This window comes from Apodemus sylvaticus, chromosome 18 (assembly GCF_947179515.1).
Source record: "Apodemus sylvaticus chromosome 18, mApoSyl1.1, whole genome shotgun sequence".
NCBI lineage: Eukaryota > Metazoa > Chordata > Mammalia > Rodentia > Muridae > Apodemus > Apodemus sylvaticus.
This window is the reverse complement of record NC_067489.1, coordinates 45,265,243-45,292,812: the sequence shown is the minus strand read 5'-3', so window position 1 is coordinate 45,292,812 and position 27,570 is coordinate 45,265,243. Positions and strand designations below refer to the sequence as shown.

Sequence of the window (27,570 nt, the reverse complement as noted above, 5' to 3'; positions counted from 1 at the left end):
GATTGGGGGGGGGCTGGCTGACTGTGGGTGGAGCCACTCCTGGGCAGGTAGTGCGTGGCGGGTGGCGGGTGGCCCTGGGTTGTACAAGAAAGCAGGCTAAGTGAGCCCTGAAGATCGTTGTGAGCAGCATTCCACTTCAGTCTGCGCCTTCTACGTCAGTGCCTCCAGCGCCATGCCTCAGTCCTGTCCTGACTTCTCTCAGGGCTGAGGTGGGACCTGAGAGATCTAAGAAGAAATACATATAGACCCTTTCCTCCTGAAGGTACCTTTGGTCTTGGTGCTTTGTGACAGCAACAGAAACCCTGACTAAGGCAACGCACCCTCCTATGCCACCCTGGGGTGTTGCAATATTAGGCTCCTTAGAAGATTTGTCTTAAGTGGACTTTTAAAAAATTACTGTATTTTTATTATTAGTTCTTTGAGAACTGTGTACGCGCATGTGATGTATCTCAGTCATACTTACTCCTCTCCTCCTCCTAACCCTTCCCAGATCTCTTCTCAGCTTCATGCCTTTTTGTGCTGACTTGAATATTGAAGGGTGTGGGAGCACCCGCCTAGCGTGGCCACACCCTTATAGAGAACTGATTCCCCCTCCCCTGTGGGCTACACTTGTCTAGAGCTGCTTGGTGAGGACGGGAGCTCTTGAGTTCCTCATCCCACCGTGCTACACTGTTGTCTGCCTCGGTCTCATGCAGATCTTCTTCTGACACCCATGGTTGCTGCGAGGTCATAAATGCTGCTGTCCTGTCCTGCCTGAAGACAGCCCTCCCCAAGTTCTTCTCCCTGACCTCTCTCTTCCCCATTGTCCCTGGCCTTGAGGACAGGAGTGATCTGAATGCTCCTTTTTGGCCGGTCACTCTGCAGACGCCTGTGCCCGTTGCTTGTGGTGAGCCGAGCGTTAGCCGCTGGGCACTGCGCCGTGAGGCTCTGCTGTGAGGTCTGAGAGTTCCACTGATCTGTGGGGAAAGAGGTAGCAGTTCAAAGAGAGCAGCCTGACACTGTGGTCATTCAGCAGAGCAGAGGTAGCAGTAGGTTTATGTTGGGACCCAGATTTACAGTAGTGTAACTGCCCGCAGTTACATCAAACAGGCCACCTGGAAGGGAAGCTGGGGATGTGTGGGAAGGCGGCAAAAAAAGACGGAGACCAGGACAACACCTGCTATTCAAGGTCTCTACATTTAATGAAGAACTCCCAATATACAGGCAGGGGAAAACCCTCCCCCAAAGGTTGGAAGCTTCTCTACAGAACCTGTTCAGTAGTGGGATCACCTTCCTAACCTGAGCGGCCTTTTCGGCTGCGTTTGCTCATTAGTAAGGTGACTGGTCTGGCAGCGCGAAGCAAAGGCAGGCGCGGCCTTGACAGCAACAGTGGCAAGATGGCAGCCCGCTGGGAAACAAGTGGAAGAACTGACGGAGGCTGTCACCGAAGACAGAAAACTGTGTGTAGGCTCTGGTCACCGGGAAAGTTCCACGGAACTGGGAACTATAAAGACTGAAGGGTCAAGGGCATCAGTACCATAGCACCCCGAGATGTGGTGCCAGCCACCGTGGGAGCTGGTCATTCAGACAGCCACAAGCCCCAGGTCCTGAATACGCCAGCTTCTCACTCATTCATGGCTACCGTCCAGCGTGGGCCCATCAAGCAGGGGGAGCCTGCTGCTGGGCGCCGAGACAGCATCTAAATGCAGGGATCGTGGGGGCTCAGGTCCAGAGCACTGAGCCTCGTCTTCAGTACAAAGAGCCTTTAGTCTCCGGCGTCCGAAGCTGGGATGATTGGTCCCCAGCTCTTCAGGCCAGGGACGCTGTCAGCTTCAGCGCCTGCCAGTGCACCCCTGCAATTGTTACTTTCTGTTGCTCTGATAAGACACCACAACAAAGACTTTATTTGGCATGTAGTTCTAAAGGCATTGGGTCCATAGCGGCAGACCAGTGGCAGGCACAGACACGGGGTCGGAGCAGAAGCTGAGCGCTGAGTACACATCCCAAGCTGCAAATAGAAAACAGAGCGAGCTTCTGGGAAGGGTGTGTGGCTCAGAGCCTGCCCTGGGTCGCACCCTTCTTCCAGCAAGGCCACACTTCCTACGCCTCTCTAAGCATTGGCAACGGCTGGGGGCCGAGTATTCAAGGGCCTGAGGCTCACGGGGGGGGGGGGCGGGGGGGGACATATCATTCCAACCACCACCAAGCCCAAGTCTTAAGTACACTGGGCCCCAGCACGGCTAGCACTTGATGGTCTCTCCTGGCATTCAGGGCAAACCCAGGGTTTGCAGATAGACCCGAGGGCTGGTGGGTAGCAAGGAGGGAGATGCTAAGTTGAAAATGTGGTCATTTACATATTCCACGTACTTGCCAAATTCGGGAACTTCTCATTTTCCTTCCACCTATATGTAGAATTGACATAGTTCTTCCTGTTTCTCAACCTCGAGATTTCTCTTCAATTATTTTAAATTTTTTCCTTCTCTCTTCATTTGTTTAACTTATAATCCATTTGAAGTTCCCCAAACTTCGTCATTCCCGATGTTGTGACCTCTCCCTGCCCCTCAGTGTGTGCCTCTTTATCTGTAATAATGTTTTTCTTTGTAATAACTGCCAGTCTGTCTTGTCTATATTTCTACCTGATTGTCTTCACTGTAATCAAACTTTGCCTACAAGAAACTTTAATCAGGGTTGCCTTTAAAACCTTAAAAACAGATCGTTTATCTCTCTATATTATCTTGCACACTTTTGGTTCTTACGGATACTAAATGGAAAATAATTTAGAATCACTGATTGTTTCTTCATGATGATCTTCTCATCGGCACCTTTGCTTTCTTCAGCTCAGCCTTGAAGCTTCTCCTATGTTTATAAAAGCTCCAGCACCGTGACAAAGGCAGTAGGGATCAGGGAAAGTTGAGTACTCACAAGACCTGGACTTAACTAACTTTGTGGATCTTGGCTGTACATCCTCTCGGTCCATTTCCTGTGGAGGCTCGAGCATACCCACGCCTGGGGTTTTAAATCACGTCCTACCTTCAAGTGCGATCCCAGAGTTTTAAGAATGGCTTCCTTTCACTTTGTATTCTTCATTCCAAAAGCTTTCCACGCTGTCATCAGCGGGGCCTCACATATCTGTCAGGTGATTTTCTAAAATGTAGTTAAGATCCTTGCGTGCATTTGTGTAGGTATTTCTGTGACACACTGTTCCTTACAAGGCAAGTTTCCCACCTCATGTGAGAAGGATTGCCATTGCAGAGCTAGGGCAGGGGTGGGGGACAGGTAGGAGCCCCTCTCTTCTGAAGTGTTCCTGTGCTACCTTCAAAAAGTGCTAGCTGACCCTAAAGGTTGGCCGAGTTAACAGGAGAAAGCCTGTGTCAGAGTTTAGGGAACAGGAGAAAGCCCGTGTTGGAGTTTAGGGAACAGGAGAAGGAAGGCCATAGCCAGGGTCAAAGGCTTCAGCAAGCTGGAGACCATGGGGCTTGGTAAAAGAACAGAGGATGCTAAGTGTCCGGCCTGTGTGAATCGTGGCTGGAGAAGTGCAGGGCCGAGCGAGGGCCACTTGCCTGGGATTTTTTTTTTTTTTTTTTTTTTGATATTCTGTTTAATTTCTGCTGGATTCACTGGCATCGTACTTTTCCATCAGATGAGACCCTGTGCTCTCTGAATTGCTGTATAATTAACCCTCCTTCTCCAAAGATTTATGGGTTTGTGTGTGTGTGTGTGTGTGTGTGTGTTTACCTTGTGCATAATGATTTCCTCCAACATCTTATTTTATTTAATCATCTAGTAGGTGCTTAATAATTCTATGTGGAACAAATGAGCAACAGGTTAATTTTGCAGATACTTTATAAAAATGAAAGATAAGAAAGATTGTTTATCTCATCCATTCTTTTGAACACAGCAGGAAGAATAGAAGTACATTATAGACAGAAACACTATTCTCTGAAGTGTAATATTGTCTTCCATGATAAGGTTCTGTGTTTCCTATCTGTAAAGTCTCACATCAATGAAACTGATGGGATGTGAATTCTCTTGAGATATGTGATGTTTTAAAGCATGTAGTATATTACTTCTTTAATATAGCAGACAATATGCAAATTACATTGCATTATGATGTAGTGATCTCCCAAGGCCAGTAGGTCTTAATAAAAAAAAAATACCCCATTTGTAAAGCACACTGTCCTTGGATGTTTACATTTAATAAATATTCTTTTCAGATCTGTTCAGCAAATATAACAGATGGAGATGAAGTCTCGCCTTGCTTTATGAAGCCTCTGAAGACCCCTTTGGGAGTCCTCTTTTGTAGTTCATATTTGAATTGTGCGATATTTCAGAAATATAAATGTTTCCTGCCTCTTGTAACAAATTCAAGCCAGTTTGCTCGAGTGTTTCTCCAGACTCATCCAAAACACATTATTAGGACACAAAATACTAATAGCTTGTTGTCATGTGCTCCTGTTTGAACTCATTAATTTGAGTGTCTGTACTGTAGCAGTATTTCCTGGCCTTTCTGCTGTTGACAAATATTTAAGTATACCAGTTCCCAAACACAGGGGCAGATATGACTCTCTGAGCCTGCAGGATGCCTGCTTACGACTCTAATTTATTTAAACCATGCACGTCTTTGTATCTCTTCACTTGATTTGTTTAATAGTTACATATCTCACGGTGACAAATTACTAATGTTTGTTATCTCCGGTTCCTATGGGCCATGAATCTAAAGCTCAGCTGTCCTGTCTACAGCGGTCACATGCCTATAGCCAGGGGCCAGGCTGCAGTCACCCCTGCGCACTGCTGGAGAAGACTGCACTAAGTTCAGGCTGCGGGTCTTGGCAGTGTCCCTTCCTTTCTGCTGCTGGCCAGCGTTCTCCTCACGCCTTTCAGGGCTAGCTTCTCCACTGGGCACATCATGCTGTGGCAGCTGGCTTCCTGCTGGTGGCCGGCCGGGGTGGGGGAGAGAGAGAGAAGGAACCCAGTGCAGCCCAGTCCACAAGTGCGGTCCCCTCTGCAGCGCAAGAAGACTTTAGGACCAGAAATTCCTATTTGTTATATGATGAGTTCTGTGCTTTGAGCCAAAGTACTGTCATAGGAACAAAGTACTAGCTGTTAGAATAGTAAAGACTCATGTTGCAATGAATATAATACATACATATATGAGTGTGTAATATATATATATATATATGAGCGGCACCTGCTTTCAATATACAGCTCCTGAGTCTTGGCAGGTATATACCACATAACCTTTGTACTAACCAAGAGATGGAACGTTTCTGTCCCCTCAAAAAGGACATTTGCCCTTCACTATGGTGAGGAGCATGGCTTCCCAGGAAGCCATGGATCAGTTTCTGTCTTTGGTCTTGATTTGATTTGCTTTGGGTCAGAATTTCCTATAAATGGTTATACACTGAGTGCTGTCTGGGGTCCGAGAGTTGTGCTTATTGTTTGTAACTTTTTATTGCTGAGTAGTGTTTATTGTATGGATATACCAAAAATTAGAAACTTCAATGTGTGGCCTTTGTCTCCTCTGAATAAAGCTGTTAATAAATATTTTTTATGCAGGTATTTCTATTAATACACGTTCTCGTAGTTCCTGAGTAACTGAATTGCGGAATACTGGGCTGTATGACAATAAGTTGAATGTTCCATGAGACAGTTATTGCACTGAGCATCTCTAGCCTCGGTGAATGACATCATAGAATGAGATCATAGTTGCTCCACACTCCCGCCAGCCCCTTGGTGCTGCAGTTCTAAAGTTTGATCTTGTAAAAATTCATTTTTATTATTGTTTTGCCTGCATGTGTCTGTCATGTGAGTGTGATGCCCATGGAGGCCAGAAGAGGGTCTGGAACTGAAAAGTGATTGTTGTGAGCCACTGTGTGGGTGGTGGGACTCGAACTCAGGTCCCCTTCAGAGCAGCCAGTGCTCTGAGCCATTGAGCCATCTCTGCAGCCCCATAAATTGTGATTGCTTACAATGTGTGCTGCAGCCTGCACTTCACTGGTGATGTGAGCCTCTTCGTCTCTCCACCAAGCGTGTGTATTCTTTGTGACCTGTCAGTGCGGACATTCTGAGGAGGTCTCTTAGCCAACCTGCGCTAGCCTCCTTGAGAAGTCACAAATGCCTCACTCTGCCTTGTAAGCCATGTTTACTCCACAGCCAGACACCAGCACATGTATATACATGCTAAATACATTTGCTACAAAATCAAAGAGTTAAGGTCACCCCTCCTGGGGCCCTTGTTCTGCTGGCAGGAGCTATTACTGCTTTAGAGAATTTCACAGTCACTAAGGACTTTCGCCTCAGAGCAAGAGCAAGGTGGCGTTGGTATTCTATTTTCTAATCTACCACAGAGTTACTGATATGTTTGGTAAAATGTAATAAAAATAAACATAGAGAAATAACGTAACCACAAAGAAATATAAGTCCCAATATTTATAGATTCAACAGATATGTATTAACTGAATAAAATCGCTATTAAGAGTTAAATGTTCTTCTGATTTCTCACTATCAATATTTATTGCTGTGAATTTGAAGACCAGTGGTGGTCTGTGGCCTGGGCCAGGAGCAGTGCTCATGTCACGGGTCAGAGGACAGGGGTCCTGCGTTAGGTCAGTGGCTGTGTGGCCTTCAGAAGTCCGTTGGCTCAGAGTATCCGTGGCCTGGGGTGCTGATGATTTTTTGGCTCTTGATTTTGGGCTTGGGGAGCCAGAGAATTCTCAAAAGGATGATCATGGATGAAAATGGATGATGGGTGACACCCACGTGGAGGGAGGGCTTACACTGCAGTCCACGGTTGTCAAGGACGCAGAGGAATGAAAAGCAGGGATGGTTTCGTAGTAAATAAGGAAAATAGCCATGTCCAAGGTTTAGACAAGTCACCTCTTAGAAGTTTCCAGCAGATGCTTTAGAGGATACAAGAATCCCAACTAGCCAGTCCCTCGATGAATAATCCCACAAACATAATGACATCCCAGCACACGTCCCCACCTGCTGTCTTTTCAGAAACCACACAGATTGAAGACCCGAGGAAACAGTGGCGGGGCGAGCAGGAGAAGATGCTCAGGGACTATCTGTCCGTGGCGCAGGACGCGCTCAGGACGCAGAAGGAGCTGTACCACGTGAAGGAGCAGAGGCTGGCACTGGCCCTGGATGAGTATGTGCGGCTGAACGACGCCTACCAGGAGAAGTCGAGCTCCCACACAAGCCGTGAGTACTGGTCCCACTCAGAACTCAGGTGGGCGGGGAGGCGACAGTCACTCTCACTGCTGTGCTTAAATTTTGAGCCCTTTGCCTCCTAGGCAGGAGCTCCCGGACACTGTGGGGATTACACAGGAAACGCCCCACCCCACTCGAGCTGCCAGCTCCCCATTTGGGCTTGGCCAAACTTTCTTCCTGATGCTTCTGCCTGGTTGCCTTTCATTCATGAGCAAGCGAGGGAAGCCAGATCGATCTGTTCCCCAGCGCCAGAGTCACGGATGGTTGTGAGCTGCCCAGTTTGGGTGCGCAGAACTGAACTCGGTCCACTGGGAGCACCCCAATTCCGAGTCATTTAAAGGGGACTCTCATGTTGTGACCAGGGAGTGCCTGGGACTGGAACCCCCCCCCCCCCTTCCGTCTCCTCCATCACACGCCAGCCATCTGGGGCAGGCCTTACTTAGAGAAGCAGCCCTGACAGCTCAGACGCGTTAAGGGGCTACGGAGCCCAGGGTTCAGTACGGACCCAGGACACCTTCCTTTGCAGTATTTTGTTGTTGTTGTTGTTGTTGTTGTTGTTGTTTTGGGTTTTTTTTTTTGTATCCTGAGGTTTTGTTTTGTTTTGTTTTATTGTGACAAAGGCTTGTAGAGCAGACCTGATGGCTCATGCCAGTAGTCCTTGTATATGGAAGGCTGAGGCAGGAGAATCACTGCAGCTTTGAGTCTAGCCTGGGCTACATAGTAAGACCCTATTTCAAAAAATAAAATAGATTAGTAGTAAGCATGAGAACCTATCTCCTAAGGAAAAAAGAAAACCAGATCCATAGAAGAAGAGCCATCTTGTCTCTCTCTCTCTCTCTCTCTCTCTCTCTCTCTCTCTCTCTCTCTCTCTCTCTCTCTCTCTCCCTTCTCCTCCTCTCCCCTTCCTCTCTCCTCTCTTTCTCTCTCCCCCTCCCCTCCCCTCCCTCTCCCCCTTCCTCTCTCTCTCTTCCCTTCCTTCACTCCTCCCACTCCTCCCTCCCTCTCTTTCTCTTCCCTCCCTCTCTCTCGCTCCCTCCCTCCCCCCTCCCTTCTCCTCCTCTCCCCCCTTCCTCTCTCTCCTCTCTCTCTTTCTCTCTCCCTCTCCCCCCCTCCCCTCCCTCTCCCCTTCCTCTCTCCTCCCCTCCTTCACTCCTCCCTCCCTCTCTGTTTCTCTTCCCTCCCTCTCTCTCACTCGCTCCCTCCCTCCTCTCTCTCTCTCTCTCTCTCTCTCTCTCTCTCTCTCTCTCTCTCTCTCTGTGTGTGTGTGTGTGTGTGTGTGTGTTAGCGTGTGTTAGCTCCAGGAGCCAGGCAGGGCTACACACATGTGTGCTGGGCATGTGCTGGACCACTCACTCGTTATTTTAAGCCAGGATCTCACTAAGTTGACTAAGCTGCCCTCGAACCTTCCCTTTAGCACAAGAAGGGCTTGCTTTTGCAATCTTCCTGCCTCAGCCTCCATCTAACTGGGGTTGCAGGACTGGCCGGGACGCCAGGTCCAGCCCATAAGCCTTACTTGTAAAATGAGTAAATTCTAAGCTTACGATTATTGCAATTTATAAGTAATATTTTTTTCTCTCTCTTAAAGTCTTCTCAGGGTCTTCATCTAGCACTAAATATGATCCTGATATTTTAAAAGCCGAGATCTCCACCACGCGATTAAGGGTAAGATTGCTTTTACTGTAGTTCATGATTAAACGAGTGCCGAGAAGCTTCGAGCGAGTCATGAAGGCGGCCGTGTGGCGTCTCCCAGCTTCGTCGCTGAAGGAGCTTCTTCACTCTGCCCTGCTGGGCAGCCTTTCTCCTTTGTTTGAAGTTTGGATTACTTTGGTCTCCCATCCAAGTTCTAACCAGGCCTGACCCTGCTTAGCTTCAGAGATCACCTGAGATCTGGTACCCTCAAGTAGTATGGCTGTAGATTGGGATTACCTTTGTTGCTGGTGTTGGCTTTTCTTATTAGCAGTCAGAGTTTGCAAGGGAAATCATGCATCCTGATAATTTACTTTCCCCCTGTCTCCTAAGCTGCTTTGTTCTTTTATCAAATGTCCTGATATTTCAAAAAGCGCCTGCAACTTCTACTACCTGGTCTGTCTGCCATTCCTCCTCAGGAAGGATTATTTCCTGATCATTGCTCTAATTATTTTGATCAGGCTGCTAAATACTGATCTGGTTTATCCTTGATTGGGGGATCATACGGGCTATGCATGAGCAAATTACCTCATATTTAATAAATACCAGGGTCATGAGGCATATTACCATCACAACTGCAAACGCTGCTGCGTCCTCTCACAGGTCTGTCACAGCCGTTCTCCCTAGAGGCCATGCTCGCCTCGCCAGCCCCGAGCCTCATGCCTTCCTTGGTGTTTGTAAAGCTCGAGTGCTCCCACGTGTAGGGCTCCCCGGCTTTATCTCAGGATCCGGCTTTATCTCAGGATCCGGCTTTATCTCAGGATCCGTCCACGTCCACGTTTAAAGTTACTAAGTGCTGCTTTAGTAGACAGGGGTGTCTGCTGTACCACTGATGTGCTTCCATGTATCCCAGGTCCTGATTAATAAGTAGGCTTTATGCACACATCATAAATATTACATATTTTTGATGCAGACATGTACTTTTGTAGGGTTTTGTTTGTTTGTTTGTTTGTTTGGGGGTTTTGTTTGTTTTGTTTTTGGAGACAGAGTTTTTCTGTAGCCCTGGCTGTCTCAGGACTCACTCTGTAGACTAGCTGTACTTGAACTCATAGAAACCACCCGCCTCCGCCTGCGCCTCTGCCTCCACCTCTGCCTCCGCATCCTCTGCCTCCTGAGTGCTAGGACTAAAGGTGTGTGCCACCACCCAGCTGCATGTATCCCTTTGTGATATAGGAGTGGAGCTGGTTTGTCAGAATGAGCACATCTTTTAGTAGGGCTGGCTTAGCTGTCCATGTGCTTGCCCAGCGTGTACCTCAAAGCAAACGGAAGAGCAAGCGAACCACTCCCTGTCTTTTGATGGATATTGCCAGAGTTTCAACCACTCTTGCTTCCAAATATTTGCATTAAGACTCTAAGTCACTTAATATATATGACTTTTGCTTGCATCCCATAGATTTTGAATTTTTACTATTATGTGTTTCCAAATGTTTTCCTTCCAGTCAATCTTTCCTCTCTGGGAAATCATAGTATAGTATATTGTAGGGAGCTGCTTGCTCCTGCGCCTTTAAAATGGCGCGGGTTTCCGCTTTCCGCCTTCCCACTGGCGGGCTCCCTGCCTGTTGTAAACAAGTCCTTATTTGGGTGGAGCCTGTAGAGTCTTGCACCTTCCACGTGGGGATACAGCCTATCAGCAATGCCCACGTAGCTAAGCCTGATTGGCTGGCTATTAGTATTTAAGGGCTGGGCTGATTCTCTCCCTGGTCAGAAGAAGTACAGGGATCCTGAGTAAACTGCTTGAAGAAGATCTTCCTGTGTTGGTCATTCCTTGCCGGCGAGGGTGGTCGCGACAGTATATTGCTTCATTTTCAAACGCCTGGAGATTTTTTTATTATTATTACTTATTTTAGCTTAATTCTACTTATGTGTTTCTTTTTAAATGGTTTTATTTGTCTATTTTGGTTTCTAGTACTTTGTCTGCATTCTGCACATTAATATGCATTTTTGACCAACATGGTCATAGTATTTTTTATTTCCATACCTGATTAATCCCGGCATTTGGGTCAGGGGTAGATGATTTAAATCCAGTCAGAGTTGGAAACAACTGTGATGCAGTCCTCAGTCCCTAAGGGTGGCCTGTCTCCAGTTTACCCTGGCTCTTAGGCAAAACTCTGAAAGTTGCCCATGAGTCCGTGGAATGTCCCCTGCAAACCCCGTCAGCTTCAGTGAGACTGAACTGGCCCCCTCTTGGCTGTTGGCTTTGGTTTTCCTTACCACATGTGGGTTGACGTGTGCCCTGAGGGTGTAGCTTAGCCAAGACCCTACTTTCAGGCCCCAGGACAAAACAGAAACAGAACCCCAAAGCACAGGTCCAGGTTCCATATCGTGGAAGTCTGGGTCCTCCTCATTTAACTTAGAAAACCATGTGAAAAGTGATTCATTTCAGCTAGATAACTTATTTCTAGAACACAGAAATGAAGGCATATTTGTTCAGACTCACTCTTACCAAACTCTACCAGCACCTGATTGTGACTGCTTAGGAAGTTATTACTGTCCTTGGAAATGTTAACCAGTTTTCATACTTATCTCTATAACACAAGTCATAGCTAGTAGGCTACTGGAGTCTGTGCATTTAAGGAAAGAAATATTCAAACTTTGGGAGGAATGGTTAAAAACAAACACTTATTAATGTCCCTCATACAAATAACCATTAAAAGGGCTCTGTCAATCAGGAGACCCCCCCAAGTGGTCACATCTCCAGACCTGTCTCCTAGTGACTCTTTGACAAGGCCATGTTGTGCCAGGATTTTTGGTCTTAATTAGGGACAGTATATATCGCAACTGTTTTGTTGCCTTGCGACTACAAGGTGAGTCAGAGAGATGCCCTTCTTGGAAAGGTGCTTCTGTGAAGAAGGGGGTGTGAGGTGGCCACCTGCCCTGCCCTGCCCTCTGTCACTCGTGCTGATGGACAGCTGAAATGGGTTTAGAAGCGGGCAGTCCCCTGATTGTGCTGCCAGGCTGCACTGCCAGAGCTGGAGCCTGCGTGAGCGCTTTGCCTGGCTCCACTAACTCTTCCGAGTTTGGGTTGGGCAGCACTTGGGGAAGGGGATGGGTATCGTTGTAGAGTCTCTGAGGTTGGGACAACCTGGCTTGTCTTGGCTGGCCTATCCGGCAGAATCCCTGTTTGCAAAAAACCCTTTTCATAAATTGATGTTGGAAGGTAGTAATTAGTAAAGGAACTAACTCCACTGCTCTGGACACCTACCTGCTTTTCAAATCACACTGGCAGGTTTTAAAGGTAATCAGGCACTGATTCCATACTTCATTGTTTCAATGCAAAAATATTAGTAACTTACTGTGTTGCTTTCCCTGTGGGGATATACACATACCTGTTCCCCTCAGATGGAACATCAACAGGCCAAAGAAACTACCCTTACTTACTTGGTCAGTTCTGGTGATCCAGGAGGTCACTTAGTAGGAACATGGGTGAGGATTACTTACTGAAGCATGGGTGACCCCTAGATACATGTGTCACCAAAGAGCTCCGGTTCACGTGAGTGAAGACTCTGTCAGCCACATCCTGGGGTCCCCTGTGCAGTTAAATTGAAGGTTTGATTTGTAATTGTGAATAGAGTTGGAATAATTAATATGAAATATTTTACTTTAAGTAGTGTTCTACATGATGTAATAAAATCATAGTAACAAACTTTTATATAATCCCTACAAATAAGGATTGACTTTCGGCTACACATGAAGATCTTTGTATTTATATTTTGTATAAACTTTAGTTTAAATAAGGGTGGTGGTACATGCCTAGGGTCCCAACACTTGAAGACTGAGGCAGGAGGATTGCAGGTTCCAGTCTGCTTAGGCTCCACAGTCAGGCTTGAAAATTCAATAAGATTATCACATAAACACACATATACACACACACACACACACACACACACACACACACACACACACACCCACCTTACTTGCTGAGTTCCATCTGGCTGACCTTTTTTCAGGATGCAGGAATATTCACACACAGCCCGTGCTAATTAGCTAATTAAGCATTTATATTAGATGTTCATTCTTGGGATGTTTAGATCAATTTGTTTAATAAGAGTTTGTATTTGGCTGAACAATACAGCACAACTTTCATAGTGATTTGGAATAAAATTGAAAATCATATGACTAAGAAAAAGAGGAAACGGAAATTGAGAGATTCGTCCGTTTAAAATAACACACATTAAAAATGTAATGGGAAGCCCCCAAATAGACAGGTTGGTGGGTTTCAGACTCTGTAGAGCCCCTCATTATCACAGTCTAATTGGAGAACACTTGAACCCTCTAAAAAAGAAACCCGTCCCTGTTAACAGTGACTCCTCATTCTGCCCACGTCTCTTCTCCAGCCACTCAAGCTGCAGATAGTAGCCACCGTTTTCCTGCATCCCTAGATTTGTGTGTTGTGGCTGTTTCACACAAATGTCAGTGTGGTGGCCTAAATAAGAATGGTTCCTCACAGGCTCATATATTAGTTGTCATGGAGTGGCACTATTTGAGAAGGCTTAGGAGGCGTGGCCTTGCTGGGGGACGGGTGTCATGGTGTTGGCCTTTGAGGTTTCAAAAACCCATGCCAAGTTCAATTCTTTCTCTGTCTGCTTCCTACAGATCAGGATATAGCTCTAACCTACACCGAGCCCCATGTCTGCCTTCAGGCCACCATGCTTCCTGCTATGAGACCTCTGAAACTGTTCGCAAGCCCCCAGCGTAAAAGGTTTCCTTTGTAAGAGTCTCTGTGGTCATGGTGTCTCCTCACAGCAACAGAGCACTGACTGAGACATTCTGCCTTCTTTAGTTGGCTTCTTTGTTTCAGTGATGTTTCAAAGGTCCTCTTCTGTGTAGTATATATGGAAGGAACAGTCCTTTCTAGTTTGAGAACAGACTGTATGAATCCTTCCATCAGACAGTGATGATGAGTTGTAGGTGACTTTGCGTCTGTGAGACTGTGTGTATATATGTATATGTATATATGTATACATATATATACATGTTTGAGAAGATACATTTTTATTTCTCCACATATTTGCTTGGGGTGGAATTGTTGAGTTATATGATAACTTTCTGGTCAATTTTTATGTGTTTGTAGAGAACGTTTACCTAGTTCTGTATTATTTTTATTTTCAGACAGTGACTTTCCTAGATGTTGTTAGGATTTTATCACATAGGCTTTATAAAAGTTTTTATTGAAGTATCTTTTTTTTTTAACCATCTTGTTTCTTCAGGCAAAAATCCTTTAATTAGTCATCATAAATGGTTCTAGCAGCTTCTGGGGTTCTGTTTTCCTCTGTGTTTTTAAAGTTTAAAAATGGTGTTCTGGGTCCTTGTTATCCGGAGTTGATGAGATGGTGCAGGGTGGGAGCAGTCGAGAGATTTCCAGGAGGAGCGGGGTGACAGTTGCCCTTTCAAGTCTTATAGAGGAGCTTCCTGCTCAACAGTGGAGTGACCGCGAAAGGGGAAGGGACTCATTAGTAAAATACCATTTTGCTCATTATAGCTTTAATGCTGCCGGGTTCACCTCAGGGGCAAGCCTGGGAAACCTGCCCGTCTCCCGAGCTTCCAGAGGCCTGCGGGTTCCTCTCCTTGTGCTCATCCTCGTCAGTCTCCTGCTTTTGGAATGAAGCAGCGCTCAGGACTGTGCCAAGTGGGAAGAGGGGCTGCGGTTTCCAGCCACACACTCCATCACGGCGGCTGCCTAGTTTCAGAAATAACTTTGAAGTTAGTTTACAATGTCAGTGACTTTAGCTCAGTTAGTACAGAAAGCAGGAAATGTGCAAGGTCCCGAGTCCCTGGCCTCTGACTTTGTCACACTCTGGGTTGTGAGTTTGATTCTGAGGAAACCGGTGTATATAATGAGGCTGCAGTCACCGCTGAGGAAACCATGTGTATAATGAGGTGGCGGTCACCGCTGTGGGCAGTTCGGGCTTAGGGAAAGAGCTCCAGCTTTGTGTGTGGGGCTGTGCGTGTCGACAGGTCTGCCCAAGGGATGCGGACACTTCTAAGCTGGAAGGAAGGGCCACAGGCTTCTCACAGCCCAGTTTGCCGTAACTAACTGTAGCTCTAAAGCATCTCCTAACCCTGCTCTCTGTTAGGTCCCCTGCTCTCTTCCCTTCTGGTCCCACACCCCTCCCATACATTATAAGCATTAGAATTATGTAGCTATCATGCATAATTGGGAGAATTGAAGATGGGAGCGGTTGGCATAATGCCCGGTGTAGTTCCTGCCGCGTGGACAGTGCGCTCGGCTCAGCAAGCAGACCCGCAGGCTGTCCTCCGGCCGGGGGCCTTGGAGTGGAGCACAAGAGCAGCAAGGTGCTCTTCCCAGAGCTTAGTGAGGGAAGGTGAGCGGGAGTCCATCCGCAAAGCCAAACAGCAGTCAGAAAGGATGGGGAACCAGATCCATTCTCATTAGTCAATATAATGGGAGTGAATTGTTTCACAATTAAGAAACAGAATTCATTTACTTTTAAAATCGACACTTGGGAAGTAAGAACCATTCAGCTAATGTACCAGACTCCCTAAGCTAGGGAGGGCTGTGCTTACAGCCAGGGTTACAAAAATTTAATAAGATGAAGCCAAGGTAGCTCAGGTTAGCCTCCAATGTCATAGGCGATACGCAATCAAATCCAGAGGTCAGGGTGGTCAGAATTTAATTTTAGATCTTTTTAATAAAGATTTATTTATTTATTATATGTAAGTACACTGTAGCTGTCTTCAGACACACCAGAGGAGGGCACCAGATCTCATTACAGATGGTTGTGAGCCACCATGTGATTGCTGGGATTTGAACTCAGGACCTCCAGAAGAGCAGTCAGTGCTCTTAACCGCTGAGGCATCTCTCCGGCCCTCTATTTTTAGATTTTTTTTTATTTTAGTTTTTATGAAGTGTGATGGGGCATTTAGCATGAGCTCCAGCTCGCGTCGAGGGTTCAGTGCTGAACTGTTGCAGGTGCCCTGTCGCCCAGTGTTACCTTGTAGAAAGCGCGCTGCCCACTGCACAGCCGCTCCTGCGCCCGTCCCTCCAGCCCGGAACGCCAGCCCCCCTCCCTCCTGTGAGTCCACTTCCATGGCTCGTGTCAGTAATGTGCGCTATCTACTCTTCCCGCTATCTACTCTTCCGTGAGTGGCTTCGTTTATCTAATGTGATGTCCTCGGGGCCCATCTGTGCTGACACACACCGCAGCGTCTTCTGATTGTCTGTGACCCTGAATGCTGTTTCACTGTCGGTATGCAGCTTATTTCCTCTGTGGGTTTGTCGTCGCCTCCTGGTCGTCACTAGCATCTCTGAGACAGGGCTATGTGAAACATTTAGATTGACCTGGCTTTCTACCCCAGGGACTCTAAGGACAGCACCTCTGTCAGGGTGCGGCCCCTTGGCTGACTTCAGCAGCCCCTCCTGGTCTCAGGAAGCTTCTCCCAACTCTTGTAGAAGGAAGGGCAGTCGTCAGCCCATCTCTTTGAGTTGCTGCTGACTTCGTGATATACTTTTTTGTTTTGCTTTAACTAGAAGGGTTATTGTCTTTTTGACAAACATAGGCACCTGCTGTCAGACCCACAAGCACACGGGGATGGGCTGTTGATCACTCGGGCCGGGCTCCGTTCTAGTGCAGACGGCCAGTGTCTCTCCTGTGCTCCCTCTGTGGGTGCTCTGTCCATGAGTCTTTGCTCTTCACCACAGCTTGTGTTCCAGAGCGTCCATGTGTCTCCATCAGGTCCCCCCTCCCGTCTCTTTCTTCTCTGCGTTCTGATAACATTGGCCTTACTTCTGGAAATACATTATATTCTTTCCCATGATAACAATATAAATGGGCACAAAGTGAAGCGACAGATGGAGTTTACGGCATAAAATACTGAGCTTTAATCCAAGTACTTGCTTTTCCACAGAGACATGGCTTACACAGACCTGCCTTTTCTTCTGACCTCTCACACACTCATGATGCCCTCCTTCCCTCCCCACCCCTGCCCTTCACTTTTTCTGTTTATTTTGTCTCTTCTCTGGGTTTCTGGATAATGAAGGTATTTGAGGCTTTTACTGTCGAGGTGATGTCACATTTGTATCGTCTGCACGTCTCCAAGTCGGCTTTCTTTCTGGAATCTAGACACTTCTGAACATCAAGTCCACATGTTCCGCCCGACTACAGTGTCTCCTCAGATTGAGCCCTGCTCTGTGGAAAGGTGGCTTCCTCCTTGGGGTACACGCCAGGCGCTTGAAAGGGACTGCTTCCCTCTCCCTCCCATCACACTAAGTCCTGTGGATTCCTGTCTCATCTGAGCTCCGCTCTGAAGCAGTTGCCCTCATCCTGGAGACAGGAAGCAGGCACCGCAGGTCCCCTGGTCCACCAGGGCAGTCTTCACTGTGATCCTTCAACAGCAGGGAGCAGAGCTTGCTGTAAAACCCCTCCCTGACTCCTGTGCTGGTGTGCTTTCTAGTGCAGTGATAACACACCATAACCAAACCAGCATGCGGAAGAAAGGAGTTGTTTGCCTTACGCCTCTGTGACACGCCTCTGTGACACGGTCCATCCCTGAGGGAAGTCAGGGCGGGAACTCAGGAAGCAGAAGCCTCAGAGGAACATCTGACTGGCCCACTCGCAGCCCTCGGCCTGGCTCGATCAGCCCGCTGTCTTGTGCCACTCAGGACCACCTTCCCAGGGTGACACTGCCCGTCCCAATCAGTCATTAATTGAGAAAATGCCCCACAGACTTGCCTATTGGCAATCTAACGGAGGAATTTCCTCAATTAAGATTCTTCTTCCAGAAAGTTTGTGTCAAGTTATATAACACACACACACACACACACACACACACACACACACACAGGACAGTTCTCATTGCTCTTACCATAAGGCATTAATCTTCAACATGGCTTCAAGACTGCATCTCTGACCTTCTGTAGCCCAGGCGTCCTCTCCCTTGTGACCCCGCGACTGGAGCGTTCCTTCCTCCTGAGGAGAGTGGCTTTATGATCAGGGCACTTGTCCCACGCTGAGCGCCTTCCCTCCCCCAGTGAGAGCGCACTCACTCGCCCTCTCACCCCCCCTAATGCGGTTTCCTCAGACGGCTGTGGGTCGGCCGTCACACCACCCTGAGCACAAACCCTGTGCACCTCATTGCGCTGGGCTTCCTCGCTGTTTGGAACTCTTCATTTTACTGGTGACTGTTTCCACGGAAGCTGGTTCTTCCGTGCTTCTGTCAGGGCGCCGGGGCAGGATGAGTAAGAGGCCGTGCCTGTCCATGCCTCAGGCCCAGACCTGAGTATTTACTCGTTGTAAATACTTCACAATGAGTAAAATCAGTAGAAAACAAAAAAAGAAATAAAAGTTCAGAAACACACTAAAATATGGTCCAATAGAGTTGACTTCGCTTGATATGTGAAAGTTCCTGCCACTCATGTGAAGGCCTTCATTAGATTGTGACTAAACACAGGCCTGTGAGGCTTCCTAATCTGTCAAGCTGTCACATCATTATTGCCAAAGAATATAACAGATAACAGAAGTGAAGAAAAAGTCTCTATCAGTGTGATGACACATATTTATTAATCACTGGTCTGCTTAGAGCCCTTGCTGATGTTTGTGATGTCTGTGGTCCTGTGTAGCTCACTGTCCCGTGGCAGACAGAGCACCTGTGCAGCTCACTGTCCCGTGGCAGACAGCACCCGTGCAGCTCACTGTCCCATGGCAGACAGCGCCCGTGCAGCTCACTGTCTTGTGGCAGACAGCACCCGTGCAGCTCACTGTCCCGTGGCAGACAGCACCCGTGCATTTTACTGCCCCGTGGCAGACAGCACCCGTGCAGCTCACTGTCCCATGGCAGACAGCACCCGTGCAGCTCACTGTCCCGTGGCAGACAGTGCCTGTGCAGCTCACTGTCCCGTGGCAGACAGCACCCATGCAGCTCACTGTCCCATGGCAGACAGCACCCGAGCAGTTCACTGCCCCGTAACAGACAGCACCCGTGCATTTTACTGTCCCGTGGCAGACAGTGCCTGTGCAGCTCACTGTCCCGTGGCAGACAGCACCCGTGCAGCTCACTGTCCCGTGGCAGACAGCACCCGAGCAATTCACTGCCCCGTGACAGACAGCACCCGTGCAGCTCACTGTCCCGTGGCAGACAGCACCCATGCAGCTCACTGTCCCGTGGCAGACAGCACCCGTGCAGCTCACTGTCCCGTGGCAGACAGCACCCGTGCAGCTCACTGTCCCGTGGCAGACAGCACCCGTGCAGCTCACTGTCCCGTGGCAGACAGCACCCGTGCCGCTGTTGAAGAATACTCTGGGGTGAATAAAGCAGAGCAAGGGCTGGCGAGCCATCCGAGAAGTGCTAATGAGAAGGTGAACCACGTGAACTAACTCAGAGACGCAGGAGGAGTCACCCTTGGGAGGCAAGGGCTGAGCCTCAGGCAAAGTGTGATAGCACTCGTGAGGACCCTGAGGCGTGTGCCACTGTGCATGTGTGAGGAACCCGGGCATGGCTGCTCACCCAGAGCCCCGTAAAGGAAGGGGAGAAGTCCAGGGTATGGAGTCCTCATGTGACCCCGACTGGCTGCTTAACACAGAGCAAAGACCAGGATGCCGCCCAGCCCTTCTGCGTGGCTGAGGAAGTGACTGTGAACTGTGGCACCTAGCGCAGTACATCACTGATAATTTAAAGTAACTCGTGGGCCTCCCACAGAATGTTTGTAATGGAGAAGTAGGAAAAGGCTTACTAGCTTGCTAACTTCTTCTGTTGTGAAATAATGTGCTGTTACTAATTCATAAACATTAACGACCGCCCTGATTTCTCTTGGAAGGTTAAAAAGCTGAAAAGAGAACTCTCCCAGATGAAGCAAGAACTTCTCTATAAGCAGCAAGGCTTCGAAACGCTGCAACAGTGAGTATTAAAATACCAAAATTGACTTTACAGCAATTCAAAACTCCCTAATAAAAAAAAGAGATATACCAATTACGTAAGGCATTTCTCAAAGAAACAGGGAAAGTAATAGGCTTAAAGCTCCGCACCATGACTCCAAAGGCCATCAACTCACAAAAATACTTGGAAAAAATCTATACCCTTTGAAAAGGTCTGAACTTTTTCTTAATCATTAACGATGAGCCAAAGAAAACCAGAGCGAAAATTTTGACTTTGTGTCCTGGACCTCTGCCAGCCTCTCACAATTGTGGTGCAGGGCTGGCTGCCTTGATGGCTGGACTGGGGGGCCTGAGGGGAAAGGCTCTGAACTCTCCCTGGGATTGTGTCCACCTTTCTGTCAGTCCCAGAGACCATGTGGGGTCCAGCCTGATCCATCACAGGGGGTCTGGGCAGGTGGGACTCTGCAAAGACGCCTGCAGTTCCTCATTTGCCACATTCTTGGTTTTTTTACATTCCAGTTCTAAATGATGGTGGGCTGGGGTAGGGTTGAGATGAGTCAGGTTAAAGGGAAGCGTAGGTAGGAAAAGATGGCCAGTTCTGAAGGAGCCCGTGCCATTCCCAGTCTGTGGAAGCCCCTGTTTTCTCTCCCAGTCACTGGTCCACAGATAGCTCATGGAGGAAAGATGGTTTTCATAGCCATATGACCACAGGGAGCACCAAAGGTGGCCTCTGAGACATCCAGCTGCTTTGTCTGTCCTCCGCCTGGGCAGGGCGGAATTCCTAGGCTTTCCCTGGTCAGGTTCACGTCCTTCCCGGAAGTTTCCTCAGCAATGTGTTAGCAGTGCCAGGCTAACTCAGAAGCCACATCTCTGGAATGTGCCCAGAGCGTTGCTTTTGCCCATGAAATCCTAGTCTGCCTTCTGCTCTTAGGAAATCTGCTGCCATCTAAGCATTGCCCCCACTAAGGCTGTGACTCTCACTGACTTAACATGAGCTGACTGGTCTGCGTGCTGAGTGACAGCTTGTAAGGCCGCTCACCCCGCTTGGCCTGCAGTCACACACGGCTGTAGGCTCAGAGGTGTGTTGTGTTTCAGCCTTCTTGCCTTCTACGTCAGGCACGGATGTTCTTCTAGGTGTGTGCATCCTAGTGCTGCTCAGAGTCGCGTGTTAGAATAAGCAGGTCTCCCGGCACCTCTGCAGCCTCTGTGCAGGGTCGGCTGACAGTTTCTCGCTAAGTCTCCTGTTCACACCTGAAGCACCTTCAGCTGCTTTCGGACTAGAACAATCTAGATTTGATACTCCTGTATCAACACAAGCAGAACTTCGCAGGTGGGCTATCAAACACACTTTAAAGAGTGTCACAAAATATTTAGCTATACGTTAGACATTTTCAGACCCATGAAATTATGTCATGTCACCACGTAATGTTAAAGGTTAGCCAAACTTGCTGTGTTTGTTGTGTCGATGTGACAGTAATACTCAATTGTTTCAAGGCCGTGTGCTTGCAAACACTTTCATAGGGATCTAAGGCATCTTTAAGACTCTGTCAGAAATATTCCATGAGAAAACAATGGACATTTGTATAGAAATCCAGGCTTTCTTGGAATGAACCAAGAGCAGAAATATACAATATCTAAGGACAGAGACCTCTCCTGTTGCTCTTAAGTATAGACAAAACAAAGCTGTTTTCCTTCTTCTGTTATCACTTAAACACTGGGAGAGCTGACTTAAAAACAAAACAAAACAAAAGACTCACTTCCTATTCTATAAAGAATCTGTCTGTCTGTCTATTTTTTCCCTAAGAGGCTGTGAAAGGGAATGTTGAGTCGAATCCCACTGCAGGTTTCTGCAACATTTCACTTCACCATAGAGTGGGATTTGTTTTTTTGTTTGTTTGTTTGTTTGTTTGTTTGTTTGTTTCATCTTGAATTATAATGTGATTTATCCTTGAGATTTTGTTTGACTTGGTCAACAGTTTTATGCTGGATGCACAACCATCTTTCTGCCTGTGTTTTTCCGTTTGTGCCTTCAGATCTGTCTGTGGCCTAAGCAGTAGTGTGGCTTGGGTCTAGGTGCATACCAGGAAACCCCTGCACCGCCTCCCCAAGTGGAAATGATAGTAACACCGAACCAGTCAGAAGCACACGTGATCCCCTGGAAAATCTGTCTTTCTCTAAGGCACATTTTCTAGAGAAAGCATACAAGTGAAAAATAAATCTTTCAGATATAAAGTAAATGGTTTAAAGTTAAAAAATAAATAAATAAAACAAATCTTCTTTTCATTCAAACACAGAAAAGTGAAAACATGGTGCTCCATTTTAAGAGCAGAAGGTGGCTAAGCCTATGGCTCTGTAACTAGAGCCACCAAAATGTCAGTAAACCGTCAGTCCATGTTCATATTGTTACAGTCAGGTCAAGGGGGGGGGGGAAGGCCTGGGGAGACAGGGAAGGGCACTGGAGATGAGAAAGAACATCATCGGAGGTGAGCGAAGGAGGGGTGGAGGGAGGCGCGGAGAAATCACAAAACTCAGAATGTAAGTCAGCACGCAAAACTCAGAAATATAAGTGGGCCGTCACCCCAGCCGCTTTCTGTGTGCAGACGGTGGGTTGGGCTTCTGGTTCAGGGAGGCTTTACCTTTGCACACCGAGGTTTCACAGCTAGGGAGAAGTCACTCTGGCTTTGGACGTGTTTTCTGTTGCATGTTAATGTGCTCCTAAAATCCCAGTTTGTCTGCAGTGCTTGTTTGCGTGCTTGTAAATGACAAGACGACACAGGCAAGCAGTGTTTCTTTGACTTAGTGAGCTCTGCCTGGTCTAAGTTGGTGTATAAGATTCTTGGAGGACCCAACGAGTGCTTTGATAAATACCTTCACAGTAAGTGAATATTCTAGACTTGTGTTTATAAGATTGCTCAGCCACGGTCCACAACTTCAGAGTAGTCGCTCTATGAGCTGTTCTGTGTGGCTTGAGAGTGACATTTGCAGAAGCTTTCTGGCTTTAGTTCTTCATTTGGAAAATGTGACAATGGGATCTCAAAGGCCTTGTTCCTACCGTGTGTGTGTGTGTGTGTGTGTGTGTGTGTATGTGTGTGTGTGTGTATGTGTGTGTGTGTCTGTCTGTCTGTCTGTCTATCTATCTGTCGGGTCTTTGTGGTGTGTCTTGTTTATGTGCATTTATGTGCCTGTAACTGTGTATGTGCTTGTATGTCTGTGTGTCTCTAAATCTGTGTGTATGTATGTCTGCATGTCTCTGTATATATTTATGCATGTCTGTGTGTATGTATGTGTCTGTGTGTATGTCTGTGTGTATGTCTGTGTGTTTGCATGTGTCTCTTGTGTTTGTGTTTAATTCTATGACTTCATTGTCTGTACTTCATTATCAAATGACCTTCTAATCAAGTTTATTTTGTTAGGCTTTTAAAGGCTTAATTGCTTGCTCAGTAGCATAAAATATTTACTAACTTAGTACTCAGGGAACTGTGTTATCTACAGACTGTACTTGTTGGAGTTAACTTTGTTTGGCAAAGTGATTAAAATGGCATTGTGTTTTATTCAGATTGCACCTTTCACATTGCAAGTGCATATTAATTATTAAGTGGCCTAAACCAGATGAGCTCAGAGTCCATTTCTTCTGATTTAGTGCCTGCGGTTCTCTGAGGGTCTGTTGATACGTCCCAAAGCAGGTCTGAGAAGCTGTGTAGCCCTGAAGGCTGGTGGAGCAGAGGCATTGAGCATAGGGAACCCTGATAGGTTCATAACTGGGGAGACCCGGATGCAGAACACCCAACGAGTTCTTCAAAGACGTAGAAAATGGGGTTGAGCCCCTCAAAAATAATGATTCTTCAAATCCTCCAGCCAGCAATGCTAATGATGTAAAACAAGGACATCCATGGGACCCAGGACAGAGTAACTCACTGGAGAACCGTTAGCTCAAGGCACACGGGCAAAGTGGCTCACCTGTCAGACAGTCTCTCCTAAATTCACACTCATCCAGCAAGGCAAGACATGCCATCTCAGTTCATGGCTTTAATAAATACCTCTCATATAGTTGACAGAAATAAGAGACCACATAATCCAAATATTGTAAGAGATTCTCTAGTCCAAATCAGCGTTCGTCAAGCGCTCCCTGGAGGCTCGCAGTGTTGTCCGTCAGCAGCTGTGGTGCGTCTGTTGCTGCAGCGTTGTCCCTGCCAGCTTTCTTTCTTGGTATAGAGATAAGGCTGGGTGTGGCAAGGACTGGGTTCCACTAGCATCAGGAGCAGCCCAAAATGTGTTTGTGCTTGAAAGTGGTTTGGAAGGGACCAAGGGAGGATGTAATGGATGGGAAGTTGAACCTGAGGGCAAGGGAGAGCGAGCGCTCTGTCTGTGTGGTGGTGTGAGAGCAATAATGTAAAGTCATCTGTGCAGAAGGGCACCCCCAAACCAGCAGCTCCTCTGCAGTCATCTGCACAGGAGGGTACCCCCAAACCAGCAGCTCCTCTGCAGTCATCTGCACAGGAGGGTACCCCCAAACCAGCAGCTCCTCTGCAGTCATCTGCACAGGAGGGCACCCCCAAACCAGAAGCTCCTCTGCAGTCATCTGTGCAGGAGGGCACCCCCAAACCAGCAGCTCCTCTGCAGTCATCTGTGCAGGAGGGCACCCCCAAACCAGCAGCTCCTCTGCAGTCATCTGTGCAGGAGGGCACCCCCAAACCAGCGGCTCCTGCAGTCATCTGCACAGGAGGGCACCCCCAAACCAGCGGCTCCTGCAGTCATCTGCACAGGAGGGCACCCCCAAACCGGTGGCTCCTCTGCAGTCATCTGTGCAGGAGGGCACCCCCAAACCGGTGGCTCCTCTGCACTTGTTTATTTCTTTTCCCTTGTCTCCTCCTCTCTTCATAGAATTGATGAAAAGATGTCTGGAGGCCAGAGTGGGTATGAACTTAGTGAAGCCAAAGCCATCCTGACAGAACTGAAGTCTATCAGAAAAGCAATCAGCTCAGGAGAAAAAGAAAAGCAAGACCTGATGCAGGTATGTCGTGGGGCATCTGTGTCTGTCTCCTGAAGCTCCCCACTCATGCCCATTGTGCCCACTGCACAGTGATCCCCGCCCATGCCCATCGTGCCCACTGCACAGTGATCCCCGCCCATGCCCATCGTGCCCACTGCACAGTGATCCCCACCTATGCCCATCGTGCCCACTGCACAGTGATCCCCACCTATGCCCATCGTGCCCACTGCACAGTGATCCCCACTCATGCCCATCGTGCCCACTGCACAGTGATCCCCACCTATGCCCATCGTGCCCACTGCACAGTGATCCCCGCCCATGCCCATCGTGCCCACTGGACTGTTACAGGCGCTGAGGAATCTGTGGAGGGTGAGTTGGTTGCCAGCTTCTGGTGTCCTCTCAGACTGGGTAGAGCCGGGGAGGTGGAGCCTGGAGGAAGAGCTTAGCATCTCAGCCCCTCCCCCTAAGTGCATTGGACACTTCATGTGTGATCTAGACTCTCAGGGTTCCTCTAGCAGTGACCCCACCCGGGGTACGTGACGGTGTTGCCATCACCACTAGGTAATGGGTACGTCCTGGGGTGGGGATGCTGGCCCAGCCAGGGGACAGCCACAGTCACCTCCAGGAGAGGTGCTAGTTGATCCCTGTTCTTGCTGCAGGTTGCAGCTGCAGGTCTTACTCCTCAGATCATCCTCTGCAGAGGAAAACACAGCAGCAGCAGGAGGAGGCACAGTCTAGCATCTGCGCCTGTCAGAGCCACGACCAGGCGTGTCTTAATGACCTCTCCTTTCCAATTCCCTATTCTTGTGACAAACATAAGGAAATTAGGAGTTCATCATCATCTGGTCAGCTGTAGTCTGCATCTTTGAGCAGTGGCCAAGTCAGCGATGATTCTTGTGTTCGTAACACAACCTCTCCACTTAAATGGGACATTCAGGCTCTGCGTGTTGGTTTCCTGTTGTTTGCTGCATAAGGAAACTACTCTTATATCCTTGTGGCTTTTCAGTTTTGGAATTTCAAAATAACTTGCAAGAAGTGCTCTGATGGAAAAGACAGTGATGTCGAGGACAAATCCTTGGGAGTGTCGCTAGTACCGGGTCCTTTCTGAGGGCCTCCCTTCCTCATGCAGGGCCCTTACTCCTTCCTGATGTAGAAGCTGCTCGGCCCTCTTTATAGCCCATGAACTATAGCATAGGAAACCCAGTGAGTTACTCCAATCACAGAGCCAGGAAGCAGGAACATGGAGGTGTAAGCCCAGCTGGCCTTGGTCTGTGCTGTTTTATAAACAGATATAACAGCCTTAAGCACATATGTAACACATGCAGAACATTAGTCAACTCTTCGTGCTTGTGCACAATTGTCCTGCTGACTAAATTGGTAATTCTGAAATGCATGGTAGTTCTGTCACTGGAACTTGGGCACAGTCACACTGGTGCCTATAGTAGATCAAGTTAGGACTGCCCTTGATTCTTCGGAATGCTTTGGTCTTGTCTACAGGTCAGGTTGAATTCTTTTGGTTACTAAAGTACACAGAATAATTAATTAGCAGTCTCTGAGATCAACAGAGCTAGAAGTGAGATCAGATATTGGCTGACTTTTAAACCTAGTTGAGCACAATGGCAAATATTTTACATAGAAATCCAATAACACAATTATGTATAGCTAAAGATAAATACACAGCCACTCAAAACCAATTCCACAGTCATATTCTTTCTCTTCATACTGGCAATATACCCCGAGTTTATTTTCCAGTATCTTCTATTCTTTTGAAACATATTAGTCACAAGCTACCAAATTGATTAACTGTATCATCATCACAGCTAAGACAAAAAAAAAAAAATTACTCATCATTTTCATTTAAAGAAAAACAGAACCAGGCAGTGGAGGCGCACACCTTTAATCCCAGCACTTGGGAGGCAGAGGCAGGCGGATTTCTGAGTTTGAGGCCAGCCTGGTCTACAGAGTGAGTTCCAAGACAGCCAGGACTACACAGAGAAACCCTGTCTTGAAAAAAAAAAAAAACCCCCGAAAGAAAGAAAGACAGAAAGAAAAGGAAAGAAAGAAAGAAAGAAAGAAAGGAAGGAAGGAAGGAAGGAAGGAAGGAAGGAAGGAAGGAAGGAAGGAAGGAAGGAAGAAAGAAAGAAAGAAAGAAAGAAAGAAAGAAAGAAAGAAAGAAAGAAAGAAGAGTTGACCACATTCACCAAAATGTTTCTTTGTTCTCTTCTGTAATGCATAACTTGATGTGTCTCTGAGTTTTATCAGATGTTCATATGTGTGTGTAGTGCACGCTTGTTCTTGTGAAAGGAGAAAATAATCAGATCTCGGGTATTTGCCACCTTTCCTCTTCCCTCCCTCCCTCGCTCTGTTCCTTCCTTCCCTCCTCTTTCAACCTTACGTCCTTCTGTAGCAAGCTGAACCTCCTGTCCTCCTTGGCATGCCTGAGGGACTGCAAATGTGCACATCAGATCCACAGGCCTCGTACGTCTGTTCTCCCAGGGTGGAAATCCTAACATCAGGCTTACTATCGCCACGTTAACAGTAGCAAGCTGGATCAGATGTTCTTCGTAGAATGTCGACTTGGGCTTCCCCTACCATCCTGACCCTCTCAAGTCAACCCAGAGTGCGGCCTGGGCAGCTGTGAGAGGTGCACACACTTGGGTTTCTCACCTTGCTATGAGCTGTCAGTCACCTCCACAGGCAGGGCCATGCACTTGGCATATAGATGGACCCAGATGGGGCCAGGCTACGCAGGAACTTCTGGCTTCAGTTGCCTGTTCTATAATATTCATGTAAACTGAATCATCTCTTGGGTCTTGGTTTTTTTTCTACCCCCCCCCCCCCCCGCCCCCTGCTCTGGCCCCGCTCCAGGTCCAC

At 47.7% G+C, this 27,570-nt stretch overlaps 1 protein-coding gene across 1 annotated transcript in view; it reads left to right on the top strand.

Moving 5' to 3' along the window:
• Wwc2 (WW and C2 domain containing 2) overlaps positions 1–27,570 on the top strand; it is a 154,999-nt gene that overhangs the window by 79,760 nt on the left and 47,669 nt on the right. The window contains exons 3-6 of the mRNA XM_052162251.1: positions 6,979–7,182; positions 8,777–8,853; positions 19,649–19,728; positions 24,588–24,717. Coding sequence (XP_052018211.1) covers positions 6,979–7,182; positions 8,777–8,853; positions 19,649–19,728; positions 24,588–24,717 — 491 coding nt within the window. The remainder of the gene's footprint in view (positions 1–6,978; positions 7,183–8,776; positions 8,854–19,648; positions 19,729–24,587; positions 24,718–27,570) is intronic.